The 13,203-nt window shown below is 36.1% G+C and overlaps 1 protein-coding gene across 1 annotated transcript; it reads right to left on the reverse strand.

Moving 5' to 3' along the window:
• Nucleotides 1–350: 350 nt before the first annotated feature.
• On the reverse strand, nt 351–13,134 carry LOC142627581 (uncharacterized). Its single transcript, XM_075801455.1, has 14 exons — nt 13,007–13,134; nt 11,854–11,961; nt 11,613–11,744; nt 10,413–11,018; nt 9,351–9,495; nt 8,881–9,204; nt 8,225–8,731; nt 6,941–7,848; nt 6,736–6,821; nt 6,440–6,658; nt 5,486–5,614; nt 2,299–2,661; nt 1,562–1,677; nt 351–703 (listed from the first exon to the last, which is right to left on the reverse strand). Exons 1-14 carry the CDS (start codon nt 13,109–13,111, stop codon nt 588–590), a joined length of 3,864 nt encoding a protein of 1,287 aa, XP_075657570.1. The 5' UTR covers nt 13,112–13,134; the 3' UTR covers nt 351–587.
• Nucleotides 13,135–13,203: the final 69 nt, after the last annotated feature.

Raw genomic sequence — 13,203 nt, forward strand, 5'->3', positions numbered from 1 at the left:
ATGTGTAATCACGACAATCATGGCAAGACCCTCCAATCTGTCTCGAAGTACCATCATTTAACTAAATTACAGCCAACAATTTGTTCGATGCTCATCATCAATTTGCTGATACAAACTCAATCTTTTTTCTTCTCTTTTTATTGGTAAGTTATAGAGGCCCTATAGGTCTTGAACCCATGACCTCACCCATTATCTAACACTTATAAGTGTACAAGATGCTAGTTGAGCCAGGGCTCATTGGTACTGATACAAACTCATTCCTTGACAGAAAAATTCTAACTCAAACAATCACATTGATATGGTCTGAAAAGTACTGCTCACAAGTATGGATCAGAAAAGGGAAATATTAAGGGAGAAATTGATTATTAGTGAAAAGAAAGACTGAACTTTATTCACCATTTTCAAAAATGGATCCGGTTTGATCCACTATCTCTTCGAGATCAATGGAACATATGAACAAGTTGAACAATGTACATTTGTAACCAAGCTGAACCGAAGCTATAGGAATCTAGACTACACTGCCTGAAGAATATTAATTACAGCCCACGGAACAAAACATTAAAAAAAATGGCATATCTGTCCCCTTGTTAAGATGATGAATTTTTTTGAGTGTGCAGATAAACCAGCAACTGTCCTCCATCACCAGCGACTGCCAAAGCACCGGCCCTTGAATCATCAGTAGCAACACATGAAACACTGCCACCTGATACAATAGGAGAAAAAAGAATACACCAATCAAAATTTAAAGGAAAAAATATATCAATTGAACAGTTGAAACTAATGGCTTATAACCCAAACCTGAAATATTCAACTTAAGCAGCAAATTTTGAAACCAAACCAACCCTGAGGAATATGACAAATTTAGGCCTTACTTAGATTTTTTTTTTTTTTTTTTTTCACTTGAAAAATGAGTCCATGGTCACTATGACTACTCCTGATGCTGTGCCAAAGAGCAAATATTCAAGCTTTGCATTAATAAGAGGTGTACATTAACATGAGATTGCTCAGTTCTTCCTTACAGTAGAAACTAAACTCTGCAGGTCAATAGGAGGCACTCTTCAAGCCAAATACACAGTTAAAAACTGGATTATAGCACCTTCCTTTCTTCTTCTTTTTGGATAGAAAGGATGTAGTACAATATGCAATAAACATGCAAGAGCAATTCTCAAATCAGAAAACTAAAAAAAGACTAAGAATGCATAACAATTGCCCGTTGTACCAAAAAAAATGTCAGTTGGCAAATGAACTGAAAAGATATGCAAATACATAATTACAGTGTACACAAACTTCTTATACAAGTGCAATGCACAAATCTGTGTGTGTATATATATCCTCTCTTGGACCTTGTAGAAGCAAGAGTCTTGTGCACTAGATGCTACCTTTTATAGATATATATATATATATATATATATATATATATATATATATATGATAACATAAATTTAGGTTGGCAAGCTACACATGCACCCATTGGATTTTAAACTCATAATTTCACCCTCCAGTCCTTTCTCCTTTTGGAGGATGGGGGAAGGAAGTCTTCTTTGCCAAAATGGAACCATACCTTTAAAATGATGCAACATGCCAAGTTTAGTTCCTGTTGATAATTCCCACATATACACAAGTCCATCACATGTGCCAATAATCCCATGACCAGCTGATGCACCAATAGCAACAGCCCTGCACAGTAAGTTCTAACATTCAGACATTCTTGGCATGATATAGCATGGAGTTTCACATATGAAAAGAAGTTTCCTGCAGTCAGCTAGCCCTACAAATAAGATTACTTTCCAAATCCAAACTCCAAATGCATGAATATTGTGAAATATGTTTACCCTTTCATAGATATAATTCCTCAAACTAATTCCCTGAAAAAAAGAGGAATGTCTGATTCTAGTATTTTAACTTCTGCACTGATCTTGTATTAGTACAGTTGGTAAATGGGTATTCAAATAATGATTAAAAGCTATTAAGTAAGGGCATCTGGATGTTGCATAGAAATTTAAATGATCCCTACTGTTTGCCATAAGAATTTAACAGCACAAATCCTTCCTCTTGTAGCCATCACTTGGCCACATCAACTAGTAGGAGAATAAGGGATTAACATCAATCATTTCAGTCCTATGTGAGGTCATTTACACGCCTCAAGAACAACTTCATTCTACTGACCTTCACCAAAACTAAATTTATGACAATATTAAACAATACACATTAGAATGATCTATTTCTGACATTCTTATCACCCTTCAAAATTTGAAAATTTTAAACCCAATATTTGAATTCAAAAATAAAAATTAGCACCTTGGATCCAATGCACTTCCCAGCACAACCATATCTTTCACCAATAAAGCTAGCCTCCACCATCCTACCGAATCATTTTGGCACTCACTTGGTATAATTTGAGCATCAGAGTTAGAGATAGTTGAGACAAGGAGCCAGACAGCTATATCTTCCCCATTTAATGGAAGAAAAGAGCTATTCTCACTGTTATCTGAGAACCGCATTTTTGTTGCAGCCATAATCCCTTTGGCATTTTCCTCGACACTAGAATTGCTAAAAACAGGGCCTTTTCTTTTCCAACTAAACAAACTGATTGGAAAGAATTGATAAATTGTAGAGCTTGGGGTAGAGAAACTTGACAGAAAGATACGTTTAGAAATATCCCTGGAACAAAAAACAGCAACCTATCAGAAGGCAGAAAAGGGACATGAATGTAGTTACAAGCGGTCAAGCTGATTATAACTGCCAGTGGCAGCAGATACAAAGAAAATACAGGATATTCAGCGGAAAAAAAATAAATACAGTATAACACCCAAAAAGAAAATGAATAAAATATGGAGTATCAGATTAGATTATATGTAATTTAATCCAAAAGTAGTAGTATTAGAAATAGATGGAAAAATTTTACAAACAGCTGAAACATTTGCTACATCAGAGGAAAACTAATAAAAATATATTAAGCATGTGAGTTAGAAAATTTTCCTGTAGTAAAACCAACAGCCCAAAAGAATATCTTTAATCATACCTCTAATGTGATTCAGACTTGATGACATGAAGATCATACTGCATATCCTAAGGTTTCTAAATTTTAAATATAGAACATAGCACTCAGTGCACACGTGATTAAATTTCAGTTTCAGCATTGTTTTAAACCAGGTCAAGATAAAAATAAATCCCAAACTTTCTCCCAGAAATGAGTGTCTAGAAGAACTGATTGAAATTGAAACATTGAACAAAATTAGAATGATATAACGAACTCAATGTTGACCAAAACACATAGCCATGTTTAAGAAAAGCCAACAAAATTACTCAGAATGCATTCAAGCAATCAGAAAATACAACCTTTTTTTGATGCGTAATATAAGAATTATTATTGATGAAAATGGAAAAAGAAACATACAATGTGTTCATGAGAATGAACACAGCAAAGCACAAAACAAAACACCACAGAAAACAATCAAGAGACTAAACTAAGAGAAGAAAAAAACTGAACAATAGAAGAACATTCTGTAAAACCCCAGCACCAAGACCAATCAAAAAGACTTCTCTGGCATAGGCTTATTAACTCAACCAAAGACTTCTCAGAATCTTCAAAGGACCGACGATTACGTTCCATCCATACAGTCCACATCAAACATCCTAGAATTAAATTCCAAATATTTGAATCATGTTTCCCAAGCCAATGATTCCAACAAAATAATAATTCCACCATAGAGCTAGGCAAGACCCACTGAATACCGAAAGCCTTAAGCATAAAAACCCATAAAGAATTCACCACATGACAATGAATAAGGAGATGATCCACAGATTCCCCACTGCACCAGCACATACAACACCAATTTGCCAAAGGGCGACCTATAAGCATGAGATTATCCAATGTAAGAATGCGATCATGAGCTGCCGTCCATAGAAAAAAAAAAAGCCACTTTTTTGGGAACCTTTTCTTTTCAAATGCTCTTCCAAGAGAAGATAGAGTTAAGAGTCGTCCTTAACTCATTGTAAAAGGAACGGGTGTCAAACTTACCATTTCCATTAAGACCCCAACACAAAGAATCGTTGCCTACTCCATGAGGAAGATGAGGTTGAATAAAAGCAAGAAGAGAAAAAGAAGCAGCAAGTTCCCAGTCTTCGAAATCCCTTTAAAATCTCAAGTTCCAAAGTCTAACATCATCCCCTTCTTGATGACTCACAACATTAGAGATACAAACTTCCTTATTCGCTGAAACCACATATAACTCAGGGTAGAGGATTTTAAGGGGATCAACCCCAACCCATCTATCATGCCAGAAACGAATCCAGGTACCATCACCCATAACAAAGGAAAAATACTTAGAGAAGCTTTCCCACCCTTCATTAATACTTCACCAGAAACCAAACCCATGAGTTCTCCTACAAGTTTTAGTACTCCAACTCCCTTAACCCTCCCCATATTTAGTGGATATAACCCTCCGCCAAAGATGAGTAACTTCATGCCCGTATCTCCACAACCACTTCCCTAATAAAGCTTGATTAAAGGACACCACATTTCTTATCCCCAAACCTCCCATTTCAAAAGGTGAGCAGCAAACCTTATCCCACGCCACCAAAGGATATTTGAAGCTTCCTTCAAACGATCCCCATAAAAAGTTTCTTTGGATTCTTTCCAGCCTAATAGCCACAACTATAGGAATAGTAAATAACAATAAAAAATAAGTAGGAAGGCTAGAAAGAGTGCTCTTCAATAAAGTGAGCCTACCACCCTTGGATAAATAAAGGCGTTTCCATCCTGATATTTCAACCTTGAATCCATAATTGCTCAAAGAAAGCTTAGAATTCAAAATTATTAGGTTATTATGCATATGATTACCAAAAACTAGTAAGACTCCACTAGAATGGGAAGTAAATTTAATTATATTTAGATTCCTAGAAACCAATTAAAATGGATCTATAACCAAAGATTCTAGGCTAATAGAAACTTACATATATATGGTATTTTGTGAAATTAAATTCGCTGAAAAAAAACCTGAATACCAATGAATGCAAAATTTTACTACTTGAAGGTGTCAATACATGGCCAAAAGCCTTATAGTTCAACTGCTTGGAACCTCCTGGTGTTTCCAAAGGAAACATCTAGGATTCAAATCCCCCCTTCACTAATTATCAAATTATTAACAACAACAAAAAACACCACCAACAACAACAACAATAACAATTAAACTAAAGTTCAGAAGATGCAACACATGTCATGTGACAGAAGATGCTACATTTGATGTGATTGGTACCAAATGATGAAATCTAAGGTAAGTAACACAACTACGATCAATTATGAATCATCAAGTTAGTAAAGACTCATGCAATGCTGTCTACAAGCTAGAGACAAAATATACCCTCAAGAATTACATATTCATGATCTTCTAATTGACGAATCTGTGAGCAGAAGCCCTTCAGCACAAGTGCTAGGGGGGGGGGGGGGGGGGGGGTGGTGTGAGAGAAGAATCAGAACACATACCATATACTAAATTCCCCAAAACCATTATGACCCACAACTAGCGAAGCGCACTTTGGAATTCTCTTCAACTCCATTATGCCAGGAGAGACGGTGTCATGAGCTGGGAAAATAAATTCCTCTGTCCGTGCACTGCAAATGGTGTATTTACTATTTTAAACATATTTTCATAATGAGAAACGGAAAGTTAGAAAGAAGCTTCCAGCTTGAATATGCATAAACGTAACTAATTCTGACTAACATTAAAATGTAGATGTCAAGGTATATCAGACTTTAGAAACTCTCACATCTGAACAAGTTCATACTCTCTCTCTCTCTCTCTCTGTGAAACTTGTATGTGTGTGTGCCCATGTGCGTGCATGAGGATTTGGTATAGTCAAATCCTATGTTAAGTTCAGAAATGAATGCGTAACAGTAACAATTCCATACTATTTTTTTCCCTTGAAATATCTCCCACCGGTTACTTTGCTCAATACAAAGAGCTTCTCAATCACCAAAATTCACCATTTGGATGTTAAAATTTGCCGTCCCCTTTAGAAATAGCCCATGGTAAAGTTCTCAGAAGATAATATCATGAAAAAAGATATAAGCAGGGTTATCATGAGTAGATTATATTCATAAAAACAGCTGTAGACACCAGGCGGTACTGTAGGGTGGTCAGATGAGTTTTCTTCATTATCCATGTTAAAACCGTCAAAGTGTCATGGATGCATATGTTGGAGGAGAACAAAGGGTGGAAGCATGCATTTTTATATTCATTCATATAATAAAGGACCAATAACTGTTCAAATCAGAGAGAACAAGCCCAGGGTGCAACTAAAGCAACTAGTTGCTTCCATCTAAATGCAAGTCAAATATTTAACTACCTGACATTAGAAGCAACACCATAGCAATTTCTCAGAGAATTAAAAGAAAGTTAAACCAGATAGACATGACATCAGTAAGAGACTGACTCACCTCCATGTTGAATTCATGACACACAGGTGCAGTCTCCCACTCTCTCCAACAGTGACAAGATAATTAGGTTCACAAACCAATATACTCTGCAAATTGTCAACTGTTGTCAATTTTACAACAACTGAAACATACCCAGATTTTACTCGCACAATCTTTACTGCATTGTCCTTGAAGCAGTCTGATTTACATGTTGAACACAAGCACTGGATTTTCCCTTCCCTGAGAATAAATATGGGAAATCACTATTTTTGTTTTGTGTAATTATTCTGTAAAATTAAAATCTATAGTAATACAACCTGCAATAAGGTGTTTTTATGCTGTCAAATAAAACAAGAAGCTGGCCATCTGGAGTAAACTGCAAACCAGATCTTTCCAGTTCAACCTAGCAGAGTAACGCAAACATGCAAAGTCAACAATGAGCAAGAAAGGTGATAGGTGACCACCTGAAGGACTTTATCACAATAAAAATGAATTCCTGGAATTATACATATAAAAACTTACTTCTCTACCAAAATAATCTTTCAGACTCGGCAATGTTATGGACGTGTGACCAACAAAAGAAGGGCATCCTACTCTTGGTTCCTCTTTTGATAACTTATAGATGAATAGGGTTTTGTCTCTATCCACCAGAAGGCCACATAAAACACAAATGTAGATTTCATTATCCTTGGTGCTCAACAATACTGAAGAAACGGGCATGGGATGGACATAGCATCCCACAAGCTCAACAGTGCCATTTAGCTCACTATTAAGCTCCAAATTCCTGTGAAGTTTAATGTCTAAACTAGTTGGAACACCTTTGAAAGTGTTATTTTCACAGAAGTTGGTATTCTGATTCAGAAATAAAGTAGGACTATTTGAATCCAAAGGATCCTGGTTCCCAACCGGCTTGTCATCAAAATGAACTTGAGATTTTTCTACATTTGAACCAGATGGTTGAAAAACATCTGAAGTATCCTTGTCATCAGAGGCAAAAGGCAATGCTTGATTTTGTGACATAGCAGCAGCTGTATTGTTTTTTGCAATATTGGTATTAATAGTCATATTCTGTGTGAGTGAACCACGCAATTGTCCTCCAAGCCTGACTTGAGCTCCAAAGAAGTCCCTTTTACTTGATTTGTCATCAGAAGAGTTCAACTGATGAATCTCCGACGCAAGCAAAGTTCCTGTGCTTTCAGGATCAAGATGCTCTCCATGGTTTCTGCATATGATACTTTCTGAGAGTGGAACAATATTTTTACTTGATAACGGAGATATCTTTTGGACCTTTTTTCGGGTATACACTTTATTTGGTGTTTGAGTAAAGAATGTAATGCCAGGTTCAGCAACCCCTCTCTTGACACTGATTTCCTTTGATGATATTTTTGAATTAATCACAGCTCTTTGGTTAATGTCACTTGTATTATTAGCTGTAGTAACACAAGAAGTATCTGGGTGAGTTTAAATTTGTAAAAAATGAGGATTAATTTGAACTGAAAGATAGGTATCTCAGAAGTTTCAACTACTTTAAAAAGGTCATAGCCTGATATTAAGTAAGGTCTTAATTCATGGTCTACAGCTCACAAATAAATAACCAGCACATATATATTACTTTCCAAGATCCCTCTTTCTGAAGAAAAAGGAACTTACAGATCATTAATAGTTATTTTCTTTAGAGGCTAGTACAAACTATGGTACCATGCTTCATGGAATAGACTGAAATTGGGTACATCAGTTTGGGACTTACTCTCATCACATGAGGACTGAACACAATTTACTGGAAAAAGCATGGCATAATGACATTACCTTCAGTACAATCAGGTACAGTATTGAGGTGGTTTTCCTTGGAAAGAATTTCAACTCCTAACAGATTCTCATCCAGGGTAGCACAAGAATTAATGTTTTCAGGAAGAATTTTATTGCCATGTGATGTGCAAGCCAAAACGGACTCAGATACACATCCATCACCCTTCTGAGGCTTTTCATTCAAAGTCATGTGCACTTCATTGTAACAAAGGATGTCTTTGCTCACATTGGTCTCAACATGAGAGCCTGATGGCTTATTCTGCACAATAAGCTGTCCCCAAGTGTTGGAAGGACAGGTGTCCTTATCTAAAGTAACTTGATCAGCTTCAACAATATCAGAAGACAGTATCACCTGCTTAGTTACAAGATCCCCACATTGTTCATCCTCATAACTGTCAGGAACAACAGACTTGGTATGTTCAAAACTTGGTCCAGACCCAAGAGCTGTACTTTGTATATGCATCATTTCATCCTTTTCCAAATATACATTGTTCGTAAGTGTTACATCTGCAAGTTTAAAAGAAAGAAAATGTTGCAACTATAAGATATAAAGGAATACCACAATACAACAAACAAACACTTGGTATAGATATGCTAAAGCTACTATGCCAGATGTTGGATATTAAAATAATCAGCAAAAGGTCCAACAACTGTACCAGGTGGAATATCTTCAAAGTATGCGCCTTCAGTTTTTTCCCCCTGAGACTTAACTGGAGCCTTTTTCTTCCTAGAGGAATTCTTGAGCAAAGGAACTGCTTGTGGAAGCAGAAATGTCATCATTGACTTGACCATTTCCTGACCAACAGAATCACAATCACTCTTTTCAGAATTTGCATTGGAATTAGATGTGCCTATTTCCTCCTGTAGATGTGATTCATCTACCAACCCCTCAGAAATGATCAAGTCAGCTGCAGCTAATGCTTCTTTCACACTGTATGTACTCTTATCCTGGGAACTTTGAGCAGAATTAGAAGTATTATCTGCATTGAACCATTCTCAATTTTTATTAAAAAGAAAAAGAAAAAAAAAGTTAGATGATCAGTCATCACTGACAGTTGAACAGAAGAGCTCGGGCATTAACTCTGGGCCTATTTAGCTTAAACACAGTAAACAAGCTGAGGATTACCTTGAATACAATCAAAGGTATCCGGTGCACATAGATCAACACCCTGAACACCTGGAGAGTCTTTTGAAATAAATGCATTTCCATTTTGGTTTTCTGTTGCAATTTGAAAATTGAACTCCACCTCATAATCTAGCAACCTACCAAGCTGTAAGAAGTTAAGAATGTTTCCCATGCTGCACTAGCTGACCATAGAACCACAAATTTACATAAATGTACCACAAATGGCAAAAGCAGTGACAACTTAGACCTCGAGGGAGCTGAGTAGATATAATTAGCACATAAATATTATGGAAGTTTTAAAAAATTAAAAATTTAAAAAAAAGCAGTTTTACAGGAGATCAAAGTATCCAAGAAATTATCAGCTTCTAGGGGCAAATCACTAAGATTAAAATTACGATTGGAAAGGAAGGTAAAATGTGTTGAAAACTGTAGTGGAGAGAGAAGTTTGAGGTTCACTTCCTACATGTTTTGACTTTTGAGTAGTTATGTACCATGGAGGAATATTTGGAGAGTGCAGGTTTCTAGTTTGGTTGCATTCTTTACATGGACAGCTGCTTGGGGTAAATAACTAACTGTAACAATTTATTAGTCATTGGATTGTCATAGTAGATTGGCATTTAAATCTGTAAGAGTTATTGGGAAACAGTCATATTCTCTAGCACTTTCCAGTAGTCAGCAAGTTGTGGTTTCATGTCATCTTTATTTTGAGTACAGTGGTTTGTGTCTAAAATAGTTTTGCAGGTGTTCACTGGTTGGACAGAGAAGTTTGGCTGACATAATAGTGTTGGCATTTAGATGGCCGCTGTTCCTCTGTGCCTTGCATGGACCATTTGGGAGTGCAATAGTCAGATTTTTCAGGGGGTGTAGCATATGGTTTTGTCACACAAATATTCCTTTCTGGGAGGGCTGTATGACAGGATGCCTGCTGTTCCACCAGTTTCACATCTTTATTGATTTTTCTTGATTTTAAGAATTTCATATTGTAATTCTTAATGGGACCTTCTCGTACACTTCCTGTGAACTAGATTGTCTCATTTCAAAAAAAAAAAGAGATGAGCTTACAGGTTTCTCCTCTGCAGGCAAGTTGTTGGTAATTCCAGCAGATTTACAATTCTCAGAATCATCAAGCTCCCTCTCTTCTTGAGTGGGGACAGCTTCCTCTCTGAGATGATCAGAGAAGCCAATAGAATCCAATGGCATCTCATCTTTGACTGATAAGTGACTCTTTTCTCCTCTGCTTCCAGATATTAAGTGCACTGATGCTGGTAAAGCCCCTGGATGTTTACAAACGTCATACTCTTCTTCTGAAGCAGAGGCAGGCATGAAACACCCACGATTATAATTCCTCTGATTCTCTTGTACTAATCTTGAAGTATCAGTATCATAAACTAGATCCCGAGATCGGGATCTTTTAAGTCTAGCCCCATTAACTGCCTTTGTACTTATGATTTCATGTTTCCTACTTCTCTTTCCAGTATTCTGTGGTTTTGCCAAAAATGGTAGCAAATCAGGAACTGTACACGCATCTGGGTGTCGAATGTCATGATCAGTTCTAGAAGCCCCATTGCAGAAGTTGGAGGAAAGCAAACTTTGCTCCGCTGTTCCATTGACATTTGCCACCAGTTCCCGAAGTAGTCTTTGGACTAACTGATTTTTAAACCCAAAAAACTGCACATAACAGACATACGCAATGATTTTACTCTAGCACAACAAGCTGAACTACCAATCTTAATTTGTTTTAATTTTGCTTGTAGGAAAGAACGATGAATTTTCTGCTTGCCAATTCACTTAAAGTAAAATATTATGCTGCATAAAGATTAATTCAAAAAAGGAAAAAGAATAAAAAAATTCATAGATTCAACCATAGTCAAGAAAACAATGTTCTGATTGAACTAAGAGACTGTAAATGACTGAAACAGAAGATATACCATATTTTATTAAGAACACGAGCTAATTTTTCCTCCAAATTAAAAAAAAAATATGGGGAAAAGTTAACGAATGCCTTAAGGGCATTGGTTTATGAAATATTTTTAAAAACTTTTATGAGAAATGAAAAAAACAACTAATTTTTTTGACAATTTTTTATATTTTCCATGAAAGTGGTGTCAAAACTTTCCTAGAATGATTTATTAACAATTGCAGGGCACCCATTAACATAACCCAAAAAATATATGCATAATAATGACACAAAAGTAATGACATCATAATCATGTTTTTCTGCATTGAAACAAAGTTAAGTGGTTGAAAGTCACCAATATCTACCTCCACCCCATCTATTTTGCTTGAAAATCTCTTTCCATTCAATATCTTTGCGCGAGGGCAACCATTCTTTTGAAATTTCCCCCATGCTATATCTGGAGTTTGCCCAGAACATGAATGTCCATCAGAAGAAATCTGTGTAATCAGTATGGAACTTGCATATTTCATTAATAGGCTTAAAATACATTGCAGCCCAAAAATAGTTCGCACCACAAAATAAGAGCAACAGGACCTGGATACGTACCACAAACGAAGGCCCCTTGGGACCTTCATGAATTTCAATTTTATATGTGCTCCCATTATATGCTCGAACAACTTGATACCCTACAGGATAAGGATATCGATCTTTTCCCTATAATACAATAAGATCCAGTCAATTTCAAGTGTGAATAGAATGTAACCCACAAAAAGAAAAGTGACACAGCATGAGTTCTAGGCAGCGGAACATATAGCAGTGAACAACAACCATGTAGTTATTCCTTATTCTCAATGCACCATATGCAGTAGACCTTCATTAGCATCTAAAAATGTTTGTTCATAAGAGAATTGCAACTAAGTTAATAATGATGTGAATAATCAAATGTAGCACTTCAAAAATCTAAAGCCTTTTTATTTGGGATAATATTCAAACATTTAGTTAGTCTGCTTTTGACTCTGCTGAATCTGACCAAAACCCTTAGCAACTCCACCTCCTCTTTTGCTTTAAACAATCTCTTCCAGTGGCCAATTCCTAACATTTAAAGCTTTTTTCTGTGGCGCACTTGTTTCTCCCCAAATCTCTTGATTTTACTTTAAAATGCATATACTTGAACCCATCCTATTCAGGCATGCTAGAAAAATTAGCTCATCCTCTCCATTTGAAAAAAAAAAAACCCATTTCGTCATCCGAATTAAATATTACAAATTTAAATATAGCACAATGTACACTGTTAGATAACATGAAATGGACCTATTCTGCAGGCAAAAAGCTTTAAAAAAAACCCAACATTCAATAATTACAGCTTTGGTATATCATCTTCAATTCTTCCACACTCCATGACAAGTAAGCTAAACATGCACACTTTTCCTTTTTTTTCCTTTTCCTTTAAAGAGAAGTATTACCATTTGAGCCATAGCTCATTGGTACTAATAATTACCATCTCAGTTTGAATGCTTTAATTCTCTACTAAACCCTAAAATCCTAAATAACTTTTAAAAATGTCCAAAAAAAAATCCATTTCAGTTTGAATGCTTTAATTCTCTGCACCTTAATTTATTTGTACAGATGAAAATTCACAAACAAAAACAAAAAAAAACCATTGGAACAGAGAAAATTAGCTTAGAATCGAATCGAAAATTGATGAAAATCAAACAAAATTTGAGAGAGAGAGAGAGAGAGAGAGAGAGAGAAATCGAACCCTAGAGCTGCTCCAGTACTTCTTGTCCCAAGTCCCGGTGTACAGAGATCCAATGGAATTGATTTCCAAACCGTCCGATTCTTCGTCTTCGTTAGGTTTCGCCATTTTGAATTTTGAGAGTTTCTGAGATTTTCGAAGAAGAAAAAAAACCAAAAGGGAGGAAATGAGCAAAGTTTGGTTTATAAATGGCTGAGCGC

The sequence above is a fragment of the Castanea sativa genome, chromosome 3, assembly GCF_040712315.1.
Source record: "Castanea sativa cultivar Marrone di Chiusa Pesio chromosome 3, ASM4071231v1".
In the NCBI taxonomy this organism is placed as follows: domain Eukaryota; kingdom Viridiplantae; phylum Streptophyta; class Magnoliopsida; order Fagales; family Fagaceae; genus Castanea; species Castanea sativa.

Excerpts from the sequence above, each read along its gene's own strand:
- LOC142627581 (XM_075801455.1), bottom strand. The coding sequence starts at position 13,111 with ATGGCGAAACCTAACGAAGACGAAGAATCGGACGGTTTGGAAATCAAT. Across the intron at positions 11,745-11,853 it reads CCAAGGGGCCTTCGTTTGTG|ATTTCTTCTGATGGACATTC; the intron begins GTACGTATCCAG and ends CTGATTACACAG. Across the intron at positions 6,822-6,940 it reads AAGATTATTTTGGTAGAGAA|GTTGAACTGGAAAGATCTGG; the intron begins GTAAGTTTTTAT and ends TTACTCTGCTAG.